Source organism: Scyliorhinus torazame, chromosome 2, assembly GCF_047496885.1.
Source record: "Scyliorhinus torazame isolate Kashiwa2021f chromosome 2, sScyTor2.1, whole genome shotgun sequence".
NCBI lineage: Eukaryota > Metazoa > Chordata > Chondrichthyes > Carcharhiniformes > Scyliorhinidae > Scyliorhinus > Scyliorhinus torazame.
In genome coordinates, this window is record NC_092708.1 from 158,060,381 (window position 1) to 158,078,459 (window position 18,079).

At 50.9% G+C, this 18,079-nt stretch overlaps 1 protein-coding gene across 1 annotated transcript in view; it reads right to left on the bottom strand.

The window, feature by feature from the left end:
• dnah7 (dynein, axonemal, heavy chain 7) overlaps positions 1–18,079 on the bottom strand; it is a 570,689-nt gene that overhangs the window by 222,860 nt on the left and 329,750 nt on the right. The window contains exons 36-38 of the mRNA XM_072478629.1: positions 17,105–17,260; positions 14,773–14,941; positions 5,376–5,502 (exon numbers count right to left, since the gene is read on the bottom strand). Of these exons, the coding sequence (XP_072334730.1) occupies positions 5,376–5,502; positions 14,773–14,941; positions 17,105–17,260 (452 nt within the window). The remainder of the gene's footprint in view (positions 1–5,375; positions 5,503–14,772; positions 14,942–17,104; positions 17,261–18,079) is intronic.

Genomic DNA, 18,079 nt, shown 5'->3' on the forward strand with positions numbered 1-18,079 from the left:
TGAGCTTCCCAGGACGATACATGATATCGTAATTATAGGTGGAGAGTTTGATTCTCCACCTCAAGATCGTATCATTCTTGATCATGCCCCGCTGTGTGTTGTTGAACATAAAGGCTACCGACCATTGGTCAGTGACGAGGGTGAACCTCCTACCGGCCAGGTAGTGCCTCCAATGTCGCACAGCTTCCACAATGGCTTGAGCTTTCTTTTCGACAGAGGAGTGTCGAATCTCGGAGGCGTTGAGGGTACGGGAAAAGAAGGCGACGGGCCTGCCTGCCTCGTAAAGGGTAGCGGCCAGGGCGACGTCTGACGCATCGCTCTCCACTTGGAAGGGGATGGACTCGTCCACCGCGTGCATCGCGGCCTTGGTAATGTCTATCTTGATGCGGCTGAAGGCCAGGCGGGCCTCAGTCGTCAGGGGGAAGATGGTGGCTTTGATAAGTGGGTGGGCTTTGTCCGCATAGTTGGGGACCCACTGGGCATATGAGAAGAACCCCAGGCATCTCTTCAGGGCCTTGGGGCAGTGGGGGCGGGGGAGTTGCAGGAGGGGGCGCATGCGGTTGGGGTCGGGCCCTAGGACTCCGTTTTCCACAACAAAGCCGAGGATGGCTAGTCGGGCTGTGCGGAAAACGCATTTCTCCTTGTTGTAGGTGAGATTAAGGGATTGGGCGGTTTGGGGGAACTTCTGAAGGTTAGCGTCATGGTCCTGCTGATCATGCCGCAGATGGTGACATTATCCAAGTACGGGAATGTGGCCCGCAGCCCGTGCTGGTCAACCATTCGGTCCATCGTTCTTTGGAAGAAAGAGACCCCATTGGTGACGCCGAAGGGGACCCTGAGGAAGTGGAAGAGGTGGCCGTCTGCCTCAAAGGTAGTGTAATGGCGGTCTTCCGGGCGGATCCGAAGCTGGTGGTATGCGGACTTCAGATCTACCGTGGAGAAAACCCGGTAGTGTGCAATCTGATTAACCATGTCCGCTATGCGGGGAAGGGGGGTACGCATCGAGTTGCGTGTACCGATTTATAGCCTGGCTGTAGTCTACAACCATCCGGTTCTTTTCCCCGGTCCTGACAACCACCACTTGGGCTCTCCAGGGGCTATTACTGGCCTCGTTGATCCCCTCCCTCAAGAGCCACTGGACCTCCGACTTGATAAAAGTCCTGCCTGGGCACTGTATCGCCTGCTCCTGGTGGCGACGGGTTTATAGTCGGAGGTGAGGTTCGCGAAGAGCGAGGGCGGGGCGACCTTAAGGGTCGCGAGGCTACATACGGTGAGAGGGGGTAGGGGTTCGCCGAACTTCAGGGTCAGGCTTCTGAGGTTGCACTGGAAATCCAGTCCTAACACGAGAGGAGCGCAGAGATGGGGAAGGACATAGAGTTTAAAATTGGCGTATTCGGCACCCTGTATCGCGAGGTTCGCGACACAGTGCCCCCGGATCTGCACTAAATGTGATCCGGCAGCAAGGGAGATTGTTCGAAACGCGGGGGAAATCTGGAGGGAGCCTTACCGTGTCCGGATGGATGAAGCTCTCCGTGCTCCCGGAGTCAAACAGACAGGACGTTTCATGCCCATCGACCCGGACAGTCATCATGGAGCTCTAAAGGTGCTTGGGCCGTGACTGGTCGAGAGTGACCGCGCCGAGCTGCGGGTAGCCGGTGTGGTCGGTGGTAGCGAGGGGGTCTCAAGATGGCGGCCCCCGTCGGTCGCACGTGTCGGGCGGCGTTGAAGATGGTAGCCAAGATAGCGGCCCCCATGAGTCTCACATGGCGGGCTGGGTTGAAGATGGCGGTCAAGATGGCGGCCCCCATGATTCGCACATGTCGGGCGGAGTAAAAGATGGCAGCCCTCACGGATAGCACGAGGCGGATGACGCGTCAGAAGGGGGGGTTACCGGCAGGCACGCAGCCACGCTGTGGGGTCTGCGGGCCTGTGAGTCGGGACTGCGATTTTGGAACTTTGGGTCCGGCCAAGCAGACTTTGGCAAAATGGCCTTTCTTGCCGCAGTCACTGCAGATCGCGTTCTGAGCTGGGCAACGCTGCCTAGGGTGCTGGTTCTGACCGCAGAAATAGCAAGGCGGCCCCCCGGGTTGGACGGGCAACCGTGCGGCACAGGCCTGGGACACCCTCGGGTTGGGTGATGGCCCCGCCTCCGGCGCCCACGAGGAAATCACGTGGTCGGAGGGGAAAGCATTTAGGCTCTGGAAGGCTACCTCTAATGAGGTGGATAGTTTTACCGTCTCTTCGAGGTCGAGGGCGCCCTTTTCGAGCAGGCGCTGTGTGACATAGCTGGACCGGACTTCAGCCACATCGGTGTCCCGGATGGCGAATTCCATGTGCTGCGAGGCCGTGACGTCCTTGTAGTTACAGTTCCGAGCAACTACCCTCAGGTCGCGTAGATATTCCTCCAGCGATTCCCTGGGGCATTGACAATAAGTGGTGAGGAGATGCCGCGCGAACACTTCGTTCACCGGCCTCACGTAATGTATTTTCAGGATCGCGACCGCGTCTGCGTACGTGGTCGCGTCCTCGATTAGTAAAACGATTCTGTGGCTCACCCGGGCGTTGAGGAGACTCAGCTTGTGTACCTCGGTGACAGCGGGCGAGGAGGAGGAGGTGAGGTAGGTCTCAAAGCAGCGGAGCCAATGTGAGAAGATTTCTTTGGCTTCAGCTGCCTGTGGGTCGAGTTTCAGTCGATCAGGTTTGAGGGTGGCTTCCATTGCGCTATCTTAGCTTATTAAATTGATGCAACCATCAATTCACACGAGGCGATTAGTAGAAGTGAACAGTGATTTTAATAAGCTAGATCTGTGCCTGCCTGTGACTGCTCTGTACTGAATGCCATCTATAGGCTGCAGGTTTATATGCCACCCCGAGGGGGCGGAGCCACAGGCGGAGCCCACAGGGGCATCAACATAGTACAGTACAATACAGTGGTGAATTGCAGTAGCAATACGTTCACCACACCCATTACACTTTGTCAACCCAACAGTAAATTAAAAACAAGAAAAAAACTCTATCGGAGGATAAGAAAACCCTCTACTCCCTACCCCCACTCTACCAGTACTTCCAATTATCTCAAAGTGCCAGCACCTCAGTCTCCCAGAATTGCTCAATTCAGTTCTCTCCCAGTTTGTGCTCCTTGATAAAGTCATCGGCCATTTCTGGGTCTCAAAATACTATTCCCGGCCTTCATACATCACCCATAGTTTTGCAGGGTAGAGCACCCCAAACCTGATCCGCCGTCGAAAAAGCACTGCCTTTGTTGAACCTGCACGCCATTTTGCCAGCTCAGCTCCAATGTCCTGATATATTCAGACCTTGTTCCCCTCCCATTCACAGTTGCACTTCTCCCTGGCCCACTGCAGAATCTTCTCTTTCTCCATGAGCTTGTGGAGCCTCACAATCACCGCCCGCGGCGGCTCCCCTGCTCTAAGCTTCTGCCTCAGAGACCTGTGTGCTCTTTCCATTCAGAGGCCTTATCCAGCACTCCCTCTGCCACCAGCCCTGCCAGCATCCTCGAAACATACCTCGTGGCACTCACACCCTCCACTCCTTCAGGGAGGCCCACTATGTGCAGATTCTGCCTTCTCGAACTATTTTCCTGCTCCTCCACTTTTGTTCTCAACACCTTGCAAAGGTCTCCTAAGAGCCCCATCTCTACCTCCAACGCACAACCCAATCGCTGTGATCTGACATCACCCTCTCAATCTCTCGGATTTGCGCCTCCAAACATTTCTCCACCCTCTCCATCGAGCCATTCACAGGTGCCACAGCTGCTTCGATGGTTTTCGAGCGGTCCTCCTGCATCTCCTTCCTCTGCTGGCTGAACTCTTCCTTGATGAAAGCCATCAACTGTTCCATCTGGGGCTTTCCAACTTGCACTAGCCCTTCCCCCTCCGCCATCTATCCACTGGCTGTTGTGCCACAGATCCCTTCCAACTCCTTGGCCAGATTTCTCACCTTCTCCTGCCAGTTTGGTAACCAGCGGACATACCACTCCCAGGGGGAACCTCTCCTCCGACCTTCAACTACACCTTTCTGCCGAAGTTGCACCTAATTTTGGGTAAAAAGAGCTCTTTTCTATACCTTCAAGCAGAAGCTGCCCTGTGTGCTACCACGCACACCATAGCTGCCACCGGAAGTCTGCCAAAATATCACAATTCCTAATCCTAAATCGCAAAATCAGCGGCAATTTTATGAATATTCCTGGGAGGAATATGAATGCTTGTAATCTCATGAGTGCCCCTGCATGAGCTGCATGGCCTTGTCTTCAAAGGAACTGAGGTAGTTATGGCTGGTGAAGACCCATTCAGTGTTCTGCAAGTACTGGGCATTGCAAGATTATAGAATAAAAATGGTGAGTCTGGCAAATTCTGGAGAGTGCACCCATTGACATTGGAGAGATGAAGTTATAAGTGTGGAGATATGAGGCTATTAATGGAGGAAAGGGATTTTAGAGTTGTGTGTGGCAGTAATTGTTGAGAGGAGTTGTGTGGCCAAACTGCAAGGTGCCAAGTTGGAGAATACCCTAAATCTAAATGAATTGTGAAGAATTTGTTTTTGAAGTGCTGTTTTAAAAGGGTGAAGCTTGTGCTGTTGGCCAGAATGTCCAACTGAGAAAAATGGAGAAAGCTACAATTTCTTGCAACACTGTTCTTCAGTCATCAGAGTGTTAGTGAGTAGGCAGTTCATGCCCTCTCCCTCAAAGTGGCACAAGTGACAACTGTGGGAGACTTGGTGAGGTCCACACTTAAAATAAACTCTACATCCTGCTTTCTGAACCCTCCAAGACCACTCAAAACTCTGAATGAGGGAAGCTGCGTATTCCCCCAGCTTGGTGCTATGCCCTGCTGACCTCAAGGCACAGATCACACTTCCATATTCATAATTCTATCTAGCATCGGAAAAATATTGAAATAACTTGATAGAAAAATGAAAGAGCAAGCACACAAGCTTTATTTGTTTGTCCTCAAGTGTGTTGGTTAAGTATTCATGCTGCTGCAGAAAACTTTCCTCCTGGCGAGCTAATATTTTGCTTTTATACACTTTTCATGAATACCTACACCAATGTGTATGCAGATGAACAAATTCAGGAAACATGTGCATGTCCCTCAAGAAACCTTGAGTGGATGTTACTTTTTTTAATGGTGCAACAACAGTTCATCATTTGAAGAAAATCCCAGGCTAAAGAGTGAAAGTAAATTGCAAACAAACGAGAATAATCATTTAAAACAGCGTTTTAACAGATCATTCTAGGCCATACCATTCCTAACATTTTTAAAGAACTGAGTTAGGTAAGGTTGGAAGTAATTTAAAAGTGACTAAAACTACTGCCGTTCATTGCAATATTTAAATCTTTAAGTTATGTAATATACCTTAAGTTAAACTGCCAGTCAAGAATCCGAGAGAAAATGATGCGCATGCTTTGGTCATCAAATTCATTAATAGTCACAGTATTAAAGTGCCTCATGAATCGAGGTGTAATTGGGTTTCTACCACCACCTAAGAACAAAATAATTTGGTTATTAACAAAACAAAATGCATAATAAAACAGCAAAGAAGACTATGAGATTTCATGAACTATTGTTCCAGGAACTGGTTACAAATTCATAAGTGAGATGACGAGATAAACACGGGCTAATGCCTGTTGCATAAATGGGTGAAATGTGCAAAATACTTCAAATGCTGGAATCTGAAACAAGAACAGAGGATGCTGGAATAAAACCATCAGGTTTGGCAGTGTCTGTAAGAAAAGAAAGGGGAGTTAACAGGTGGGATTCTCTGGTCCCCCAGCCGCATGTTTCTCGGCACCGCGTCATTCTTTCTTCCTGCCGCTTGTCAATGGGATTTCCCATTAAGCCACCCCACGCCACCGGGAAACCCGCGGGTGGGGATGCGCTGCCAGCGGGAAAAGAGAATCTCGCGACGAGAGAATTTCGGCCAACGTTTCGAGTTCTTTGGCTCTTGTTGCATAAATTGGTGAGTTTGGCAGTGCCATTTAGCAAAGCCAGAAGGATTATTAGTGGTGAGCAAAAATGGAAGCAAAATCATCACACTATATAAATTTATAAATAAGGAAACAATTATTTTTTGGTATTACCTTAAAGTAAAATTAAAGAGAAAGAAATTCAGCCTTATTGCACCTATTGTCCAGGGATAAACCTGGCATGAGACACAATTTTGAGGGATCAATGTTCTAAAGGGGTCTGAGAAATGTGCCAACAAAATTGCGTCTGGTCATTTTTAGGCGATCCCTGGCATCGAGGTGAAAAGGCATTCATTTCTTTGCACATATAAATAATGGGCGGGATTCGCTGCTCCCTCCACTAAGATCGGGAATCCCAAATGGGCAGGGAATCCTGCTTTAGCCCCAAAACAGGACCGGCACCAGACCAGTCTCCGGTCCCTCCTCATCAGCCATAGCAGGCTTCCCGCCTCGCATTTGCGGGAACATGCAAACAACCCATTTGCATTCATTTGAATGTGATTAAAGGGCTGGAATCCTGAATTCCCCTCCCCACCCCCATTATGCTCCACCCCTCCCGGCAGGAGTCACGCAAGCGTGATTTGGTGCAAGTATTTACAAACAGTGTGCGAGCACCATGGCCTTTGAGGGGGAGCAAGGAGGTAAGTACCTTTTTCATTGTCTTTGGGTTTGCTGGAGGTGTATGCCTGGGATTATTGGGGACTCATCTGGTGGCAAGGGTGTGGACTCAGGATGTCCCCCTTCGGATCGGGGTGCAGTGGCTGAACCTCCCATTTCTATTTTTTTTAAACTAGCAACTCACCTCTCAGGTGTTACTTACAGGCTCCTGCCTGTTTAAACTGTTGACTGCTGCCTATATACTTGAAATGCTCTGAGGTCTCCTGATCATGTCCACCTGGAAACCCTCATGTATCACCAGTATATTCAAAGGGTTGGGCTTGCTCAATTGCCTGTCCACAAGGTGGACTCCTCATTGCACTCCTTAGAAGCACAGCTCCACAGCAGAGGAATCATGATATTAACAGAGCTAACCCCCACAAAGGGCACATGCGCGTGTGGAAACCTGAACAGCAACCTGTCACACCTCCGTGTTAAATGCAGGCTCCACATCACACTGCAACCAAGCTCTGAGAAAAGGCACACATCCCACAGTGACCCGGTATCTTAGCATAGAACCCCATGCCTGTACAGTATGAATCTCTCTACCCATAACCAGTAACCAACATTCTGGTGGGAAGGCACAAGGCTCACTCAAAGAGTACATCCACAGTAGGCCGCACTGGGAGAACCAGGACAGGGGGCCACATGGCCATCGCTAACAACTGTTATGGCAGCCATCAGTACCCCATTTGGCAGGGACATGTGGTGACGCTAAAGGTTTTGCACATCAAGGGGCGGATGCAAGTCACTGATGGGAACAGGACTGCAGTGTCAAGTGCATGATCAAGAAGGGGGCTGGGGCAGAACTGGGTGAGGGTAATGGTGAGGGTAGCTGAGTGGTCAAACTCAGGATTACCATGTAATTTGGGAGGTTTGGTTGCTCAGGGAAGCATCACCTTGCTGACAGTCTCTGACTCTCCCCTGTCCTCCTGCACAGAAATGGAATTTGGAACCTATGCTCGCTATCCACCTTTCCGTTGCTGCCATAGAAGATGCATGGTGGTGAGAATGCCGGGGCCAGCCCAGGGAAGACCCTGCACGACAGGAGCCTGCCCAAGAACAGCAGGGTCTAGCACCAGGCCGAGGAGAAGGCAGTGCCCCATCAGACCACATTTCTACAGTTGGTGTTCGTCCTTCGAAGGGCTGCCGTCCTCGTGTACCGCCTTCGACTCCACCTCACCAAGGATACTTTACGCCACCTGTGCCAGATGGTGGCGGACCTGGCATCACGAGTACTAGGAGAACAAAAGCTGCTCCCGGTTGCTGTCAATTTGATGGCTGCCCTCAACATGTATGCCTCTTGCTGGTTCCAGGGCTTAATTGGCGACATATGCGGGATTTAGCAAACGTCCGTGCAAAGGTGCATCCAAGAAGTCACGGATGCCCTAAGCGCCTGGACAGCTATCTACATCCACTTTAACCAGAACCAAGCCCACCAGGATGCCTGGGCAGCTGGACTTGCTGCCATCGCTGGTGTGCCCCAAGAACGACAGGCCTCGTCAGACGAGAAAGACCCGGAGCTAACTCAACAGGCTGTGGAACAAGTCCTTTAGGATCGTAGAAACAGGGAGAATCTGATCAGCTCCTGATTTGCCGACTAGGAAGCCAAAAGGCCAGCAGTGCCATCATCATTGCCCTACTCCAACCTCAGTCCATTTTGTCTAATAACCCTCCCCCTCACCGTCTGATGCATGATCAATGACCACTAAAGCGAGGTTGTAGTCCAACTGAAGGCTTTAATAAGCTATATGTTTCCCCCAGCAGCTCAGGTACAGAATGAAGGCTGCTGAGGTGACACGGGCTCTTATACCCTGCCTAGCAGGGCAGAGCTACCATACAGCTTGATCAATAGGAAGCATACAATATCTACCAATGGTGTTCCAGCATTACCAGGTACCGTAATACCTCTACACAGACTATCACATTCACCCCCTGCTAAAAACGAGTCCGGCAGGGGTGGTGGCCTGATACTACAAACATGGCAACATGGTAAAATTTGTTATGGAGGTACCATAATACCTCCGTACAGCGTTTTGTAACTATTTACAATTCTATTAACTATTTACAATTTATGATTTAAATTTACAATTTAAAATGAAGCAATCAGTCGATCGGGGGCCCTGGTCATCCTCTGTGATCGTCGGAGCTTCGGTGGTGACTCTGGTGAAGGCTCGGGCGTCTGTGACTCCGGGAGCGTGGCCTCGATCTCTGTGGCAGCTTCGACACCCCTCGACGGCGCTGGTGGGGAAAACGGTTGCCCTGGGAAGGGAGCGCCTGCAGGGTGCGTCTGTGGGTGGGGGGGGCCTAGACGGGCCCGGCGGAAGGACCGATCCTCCTGTAAGGTGCCCTGGTAGGGGGGGGGATTGGTGGCTGGGTTGTGTGTGGGGCTCCGGCGGGTGCCAGGTTTCGTAGGGAGACTGTATCTTGTCGGCCGTCGGGGTACCCCACGTAGGCGTACTGGGGGTTAGCGTGGAGAAGATGGACCGTCTCGACCAACGGGTCCGACTTGTGCGCCCGCACGTGTTTTCGGAGCAGCATGGGTCCGGGAGCTGCCAGCCAGGTCGGGAGCGAGGTCCCAGAGGAGGACTTCCTGGGGAAGACGAGGAGACGTTCGTAAGGTGTCTGGTTGGTTGTGGTACAAAGCACTGACTAGGTGGAGGGAGGGCTTCTGCCAGCGGGAGACTGGGAGATTCCTGGACCATAGGGCCAGCAGGCCGGTCTTCCAGACCGTTCCGTTCTCCCTCTCTACCTGTCCGTTACCCTGGGGGTTGTAACCGTCATCCAGCTCGAGGCGATGCTCTTGCTGAGCAGGAACCGATGCAGTTCGTCGCTCATAAAGGAGGAGCCCCTATCACTATGCATGTAGGTGGGGAACCCGAACAGTGCAAAGATGCTATGGAGGGCCTTGATGACGGTGGTTGCGGTCATGTCGGGGCAGGGGATGGTGAATGGGAACCGGGAGTACTCGTCAATCACGTTCAGGAAGGACGTGTTGCGGTTGGTGGAGGGGAGTGGGCCTTTGAAGTCCATGCTGAGGCGTTCAAAGGGACGGGAAACCTTTATCAGGTGCGCTTTCTCTGGCCGGTAGAAGTGCGGTTTGCACTCCGCGCAGATTTGGCAGTCCCTGGTGCTGTCCTGACCTCCTCGATGGAGTAGGGCAGGTTGCGGGTCCTGATAAAGTAGAAAAAGCGAGTGACCCCCGGGTGGCAGAGGTCCTCGTGGAGGGCTCGGAGGCGGTCCACTTGTGCTGAGCACATGTGCCGCGGGACAGGGCATCTGGAGGCTCGTTTAGCTTCCCGGGACGATACAAGATCGCATAGTTGTAGGTGGAGAGTTCGATCCTCCACCGCAAGATCTTATCGTTTTTCATCTTGCCCCTCTGTGCATTATCGAACATGAAAGCAACCGACCGTTGCTCAGTGAAGAGAGTGAATCTCCTGCCAGCCAGGTAATACCTCCAATGTCGCACAGCTTCTACTATGGCCTGGGCCTCCTTTTCGACTGAGGGGTGGCGGATTTCGGAGGCATGGAGGGTATGTGAGAAGAAGGCCACGGGCCTACCCGCTTGGCTGAGGGTGGCCACAAGAGCTACGTCAGACGCGTCGCTCTCGACCTGGAAGGGGAGGGACTCGTCGATGGCGTGCATTGTGGCCTTTGCAGTGTCCGTTTTGATGCGGCTGAAGGCCTGGCGGGCCTCTATCAACAGGGGAAAAGCTGTGGATTGGATCAGGGGACGGGCCTTGTCCGCATAGTTGAGGATCCACTGGGCGTAGTAATTGAAAAACCCTAGGCAGCGCTTCAGGGCCTTGGAGCAGTGAGGGAGGGGGAACTCCATAAGGGGGCGCATGCGCTCAGGGTCGGGTCCTATAACTCCATTTCGCACTACGTAGCCGAGGATGGCTAGGTGGTCGGTGCTAAACACGCATTTATCCTTGTTGTATGTAAGGTTAAGGATCTTTGCAGTCTGGAGGAATTTTCAGAGGTTGGTGGGTCCTGCTGGTCGTGGCCGCAGATGGTGACATTATCGAGATACGGGAATGTTACCCGTAAACCCTACCGGTCAACCATTCAGTCCATCCCGCCCCGGAAGACCGATACCCCGTTGGTGATATCGAAGGGAACCCTTAAAGAAGTGATACAGCTGCCCATCTGCCTCGAAGGCAGCGTATTTGCGGTCACTAGTGCGGATGGGGAGCTGGTGGTAGGCGGACTTAAGATCCACCGTGGAGAAGACCTTGTGGGCAGCACGGTAGCATTGTGGATAGCACAATTGCTTCACAGCTCCAGGGTCCCAGGTTCGACTCCGGCTTGGGTCACTGTCTGTGCGGAGTCTGCACATCCTCCCCGTGTGTGCGTGGGTTTCCTCCGGGTGCTCCGGTTTCCTCCCACAGTCCAAAGATGTGCAGGTTAGGTGGATTGGCCATGATAAATTGCCCTTAGTGTCCAAAATTGCCCTTAGTGTTGGGTGGGGTTACTGGGTTATGGGGATAGGGTGGAGGTGTTGACCTTGGGTAGGGTGCTCTTTCCAAGAGCTGGTGCAGACTCGATGGGCCGAATGGCCTCCTTCTGCACTGTAAATTCTCTGATTGTTATGCGCAATCCTGTTTACCAGGTCGGATATGCGGGGGAGAGGGTACGCGTCCAGCTGCGTAAACCTGTTGATGGTCTGACTGTAGTCAATGACCATCCTATGCTTCTCCCCGGTCTTTACCACCACAACTTGAGCTCTCCAGGGACTGTTGCTAGCTTCAATGACTCCTTCCCTCAGTGGCCTTTGGACCTCTGCCCTAATAAAGATCCGATCCTGGGCACTGTACCGTCTGCTCCTGGTGGCAACGGGTTTGCAATCCTGGGTGAGGTTCGCAAACAGGGAAGGTGGGTCGACCTTAATGGTCGCGAGGCTGCAGACAGTGAGGGGGGGTATAGGGCCGCCAAATTTGAAAGTTAGACTTTGGAGATTACCTAAACCTAGGAGTGTGGCCGCGCAGAGGTGGGGAAGGACGTAGATTCGGTCATTTTTAAACTCCCTTCCCTGGACTGTGAGGTTTGCTACACAAAACCCCTTTATCTCTACTGAGTGGGAACCGGAGGCCAGGGAGATTTTTTGATTAACGGGGTGGACGAGGAGAGAACAGCGCCTTACCGTGTCAGGGTGTATGAAGCTCCCCGTGCTCCCAGAGTCGATTATGCAGCACGTCTCGTGCCTGTTGATAAATACAGTCATTGTAGCAGTTGAGAGTGTTCGAGGCCGGGGCTGATCCAGAGTCACCGAGGCTCATCGCAGCAGTTGAGTGGCTCTTCAGGCAGTGCGTGGTCAGCCGAGCTGGGGTCCTGGGGGTCCATCCAAGATGGCGGCTACCATTGGTCGCACATGGCTGGGGGTGCACAAAATGGCAGCGCCCATCCATCCGCAGGACAAGATGGCGGCGCCCGGGGTCTGCACGTGGCCCTGGAGTAGGAAGATCGCGGCGCCCCCTGGCCGCATGGGGACCAATGCGAGGTTTGTGGTGGCGGTCCGCATTCGCCGCCTGAGACCGCGGGAATCGCACGGGTCTGGCATACCACCACGAAATGGCCCTTTTTACCGCATCCCTTGCAGGTGGATGCGCGGGCCGGGCAACGCTGGCGGGGGTGCTTGGCCTGCCCGCAAAAGTAGCAGCAGGGCCCCCCGGGGTTGCCAGCCCGCCTTGCAGCACAAGCTTGTGGGGGGATGGGGGATGTCTCGGGGTCGGCTGCGGAGGGGTTCCACGCTGCCCAGGGGGCTGCCGCGCGGTCGGGAACGTAAACGCGGGCGTTTCTGGAGGCCACATCTAGGGAGCCTGCAAGGGTCCGTGCCTCCTTGAGACCTAGAGTGTCTTTTTCCAGCAATCGCTTGCGGATTTGGGAGGACAGCATACCTGCCACGAAAGCGTCCCGGACCAAGGGTTCTGTGTGTTCGCTCGCCGAAACTTGCAGGCAGCTGCAGTTTCTCCCCAACACCAGGAGTGCACGGTAGAATTCTTCCAGCGTTTGCCCAGGGATTTGTTGCCTCGTTGCTAGCAGATGTCGGGCATAGATCTGGTTTACCGGGCAAATATAATGTCCTTCTAGCAGCTCTATTGCTGCATCGAAGTCTTCCGCTTCCTCGATGAGGGTGTAAATCTCCGGGCTCACCCTCGAGTGCAGGACTTGCATTTTCTGTTCTCCCGTGGGTGTGTTTTCGGCCGTCCCGAGATATTCTTTAAAACACGCCAGCCAGTGCTTGAAGATTGCCGTTGAGTTTGCCACGTGGGGGCTGAGTTGCCGACACTCCGGCTTGATTCGGAGCTCCATCCTTTTAAATCTAGCTTATTAAATTGATGCACGATCAATGATCACTAAAGCGAGGTTGTAGTCCAACTGACGGCTTTAATAAGCTAGATGTTTCCCCCAGCAGCTCAGGTACAGAATGAAGGCTGCTGTGGCGGCACGAGTTCTTATACCCCGCCTAGCAGGGCAGAGCTACCATACAGCTTGACCAATAGGAAGCATACAATATCTACCAATGGTGTTCCAGCATTACTAGGCACCGTAATACCTCTACACAGACTACCACACCGTCCCATTAGTCTTTTACCCCCAACTTCCCCTTAACCTTTCACCCCAGCCTTCCCTTAGCCTTTCAACCCTTCCAACGCTACAGTTCTCTTCCCCCCTCCCATGGTCATCTCAACTTCACAGCAGGGTGTTGGCAGTATTAGTGGGTCTTGTCTGTGGGGTGGAAGATGATGACAACTCACTGTGAGATGAGCTCTGGTGCTCCTGATTGTGTGACAAAGTCTGACTCCTGTCTTGTAGATAACAAACCACTGTCCACCCGGATGATCGCTGGTTGTGAGATGAGGACTCCTTCTCATGGGCCACATTATTTTGAGGGGGGTGGGAACAGGGTGGGATGGAGCAAGCTGTGGGGTCATTGACTGGGGATGCTGACATACCAGGCTATCTCACACTGCGGTACCCATGGCCTGTCACTACTCGGTGAGGGTGGATGCCTGTGGGACGTCCAAGATGCTCAATGACCTCCACTGGGCCACGCGGGTGGGTTGGCATCAGCCCCCTGGCACTAGCACTGGCCCCGCCTGCTATCCCCCTGACTCCCCTGTGTCTGGCACCGGCCCTGCATCTGATCCCTACTCCCAGTTTTCTGTTAGCTACCAATTTTAAATCAATGTAAATATCGTACTCCCCACTGAGGCAGAACTTACATCATTTCCTCCACTAGCAAGTTCAGCTCGCCAGTGCAGGAAAAGTACACGCGGGTCGGGTGCCATTTTTAAAGGCTGCCCCAATCTCTTGACCCCCTCCCTTCAACTACTGCGGCTTCCGGACCCACACACAGCACCCAACTTACCTCTTACAAAGTCCTCAATCTCTCTCACCGCACCTCTTAAGGGCAAGATGGTACCCTGGCACTTCCACTGGCACCTGACACCGCCAGCCTGGTACCCTGGCAGTGCCCCTGCCAGCTTGGCAATGTCAATGTGCTCAGGTGCCAGTGGAAGTGCCAGGGTACCACCTTGTCCAGAGGTTGATCTTCCGGGGTCTCCAATGGCCTCGGAGACCACCCCTCCCCCCACAGCAGGTGCCATTACACCAGGTCCGCATTTGTGTGGACCAGTGCTATAAGGTGTCCTGGCGAAGTATCGCAGGTGAGGCCATTAAGTCCCGGGCACCGGGAGAATCTGGTGCAGACATTTAAATGTGTGTGACTGGATCTTATTCACTGAGGGCAAGATCCAGATCGCGAAGTCTCGTGAGATTCCGTTGAATCTCATCAGACATTTCGAACGTCGCGAATCTCGTGAGAGGTCTCTTGCAAGATTCAACGGTCTCGCCGCATTATCAAGTCAGGTGTAAAGAGGCCTGTAAATTGTGCCCATAATGTTCTAGTGAAGCTTGGGCAGTTCATTACGCTGAAAGCATATCATACATATAAGTGGTTGCTGTTATTCTTTGAAATGGAGCAAAATATTTCATTCGTACTATAGTTGTATCAATATGTTTCAGGCTATTTTATTGCAGTCATCATTTTTTACCAATCTTCATAAATATTCATAAGTTTTATAAATATAGCTCTGGAATAGATTTGTCCCTTGGTAACTCACCTGGTGGTCCCATTGCACAAATAATTTGTATGTCCACAAGTTTAATTGTGCTGCAATCTTTCAGGTCATACCAGTTCCAATGGTCTAACCACTGACGTAGAAGCTCAACCGGTGGCTGAGCACCATAGACTTCTCGTTGTGGCATGTTCACATCATCCACAAATACAACCTGGGAAAAAAATAATAGTATTGACATAACATGAATGGTACCACATTCCAGGTTAATTTCCAAAGAACAAAGTTCCCCTTATTGGGTACGATCAAATGGCCACACTGCACCTGAAAAGCAATGCAAACGGCGCAACGTGGCATACAGAAACCGGGAAACCCCACTCCCTGGATGTACCCGGTTCGCGGAATCTAATATAATCTCGCGAGATGTTGCGATGTAAATCCTGTCCATTGTGGGCGGGATTGCTTATTGGCAAATTTGCATAATAAAACGAGACAGCTAGTCTCACTGTAATATGCAGTTTTCTGAGGCACCTGAGATGTTGGGATCTATCCCCTTTGCTTCAGGCGAGTGCTGTTCAGTACTGGTCTCCACAAATGGAGACCAGACGGATTGATACTCGTGGGGGTCTCCCAGGGGATCAGAAGCCCCCAGGTGCATTGGCTTTGGGCAGGTTGGCATCCTGGCCATGCTGGCGCCACCTGGATGCCATCTTGGCACTGCCAATGTGCCCAGGCAGCATTGTCAGCTGGCAGGGATGCTGCCATAGTACCACACTGGCACTGCCAAGTGCCATGCTGGCATTTTTCCTGCATTGTCAATTGGACCGGGGGTGCCCTTCACGGGTCTTGGGGGTGTGCGGAGAGCCCAATGACCCACTCATCATGAGTTGGGTCTTGGGGAAGGAGGGCGTATCAGGGGCTCCAGAAATCAGGATGGCATTTTAAAATGTCGTCCAGTTCTCTCGCACTGAGATGTTTTGGCAAGCAGAGCTTCTCAGTGCTGAAAATGGGACTGAGTGTGGCATCGGCCATCCATGAATGAAATGAATGAAATTAAATGAAAATCGCTTATTGTCACAAGTAGGCTTCAAATGAAGTTACTGTTAAAATCAAAAACAGCTTTTAATTTTCCATCCATTAATATTAATAGACAGAACATAGGCTGCACACTGCACAATTTCCCAATATCATCTCCCAATAGATGAGGTTCTGCAGTGGGAACATGCAATTGTAAATTTTCTATAGCAAGGGTAACTTTCTATCTATGCACTTGCAATCAGCGAGGCTCTCTGCAACAGAGGCAAAATCAGAAAATGACCCTTGATATATTTTACTACTATACAGTAGATGAATTCCTATGGCATTGCTCACTGGAATTGTGAACACAGAATGCCATTCCTAATGTTTATCACAATTGTGCAGCAACCTCGATGCAACAATAGCTTGTTTATCGCTCCAACGCAGCAGGTTTACTAAAGAAATAAATCATATGCCTGCCATACAGTAAACATTCTACACATTACGGAAACTCTAAACTGGAGGTCTCACAAAAAGTGATGTTATTTACTTACCATTTTACAAAACTTGCTTAAATTGCCTATGTACAGATACTGTAATGAATTAATTTATACTGTCTTCCACCTTCTCCAAAATGAAAGATATATTTTTCTTCCCCTCCCTTTCCGTAGTACATTTAGGATTCATGCTAAGGTTCTAATTGGTTTAATCCATTTTCCAAGAAATTTTGCACACTGCTGAGATGTAAATGAATGGGATCTTGGATCATTCAGTGGTTAGACCTGACTGACTGCCTGACTCTAGCTGTAATATCAGACCTCAGCATTTAAACGCCACATTTCTTCAGACACAGCAATACAAATAAAAACTCTCATCTCAACTATTTAATAGCTTGATCAGCATGAAACACTATCAAATAACTAATTCTGTATTCCCAGTGGGGAGCAGTGTTTCCGAAAGAGAGCATACAATGGAAGATCACAGCTATGTGGCATTGAGTTCTAACCCATTAAAATGACTCTATAGAAAATCAGTCCTTGGTAGTACAAAGGTTGACTATTGCTGAAAAGAGAGGCACTTTCCCATCTTTCTGTATTGCACTCATCAGGACAAAGAATCAAGGTCAAGCAGGGGAGATGCACTCAATTCCAAACAGAGCAACAGGCCATCAAGAAACATTTTGTGGGTGTTCCTAACAACCAATATTTAACTTTGTGGGTAAGATTGCTATGTTTTTCTTGCTTCTATGGTCACGGCGCCTGTAAAATTATGACATAAATTTTAAATGGCCCTTAGCGATAGTGTCTTTCTGATATTACTAGATTATTTGTTGATCATTGTAAAGATATTAATTTTGTACCATTTTTTTGCCCAGAGGTGGGCCAAAAACTCCCTTCCTTCTTTTATCCAGCTTAGACATGATAATATTCTGAGTCTGAGCAGCAGTAGTTTGGGCTGAGAAGTTAATCAGCAGTGGTTTGTAAATGTCTTTGTTCAGATGATTCAATAGGAAATCCTGAAAGAAAACATTCAAAAGTTGAGAATTGTACTGCACATGGGTTTCAGTTCCCAATACTCAGCTAAAAGAGTCCATAGCTAAAATAATCATTTTTTATATCACAATGTAATTATTTTTTATTATGTTACCGAAATCACATACTTTTACAATCCACCAAATTCAATATTGTTAGCATAATCCTAAAGCCCCATACAAACACGATTGATTGCAGAGTTTATTGCTTTACATGACTTCTATTACGCATCCCTGTTCTTTTCATGCAAGGAATACCCCATTATGGGGTCGCTGAGGGCCCCTTCCCTTTTCAGGCCTTTCCACCTCCATTTTGAATCCCTCTTCAGGATTCCGACCCTTCACCCCCGAACCTTTAGATGGCACCTTCAAACCTGCCCTTCATACCACCCTCATCTTCTCTTTCATGGGCATGGACCCCTCAGGCCTCAGCCCTTGACAGTGCCATGTTGACACCTGCGCACCCTGACATTGCCCCTGACAACCAGGCAGTGCCAACCAAGCATCTTGGCAGTACCACGCAGGCAGCTTTTAAGCATCAAGGTGGCAGTGACAAGGTGCCCGTGTGCTAGACAAATATCCGTAGTGCCACCCTGCCCTGTTCCTGACCACTCAGGCCAATGGCCTGGAGACCCCTAATGACTGATGAGCCTAATTGCTCATTTGAATATCTTAATCTGGATCTTGCCCAGCGAGGGCGAGATCCAGATTGTGACGTTTTGCGAAATCCCGTTAGATCTCGCGAGGCGTTCAGAGCGTTGTAAATCTCCCATGAGATTTAATAGCCTCGTTGCCTCACGGACT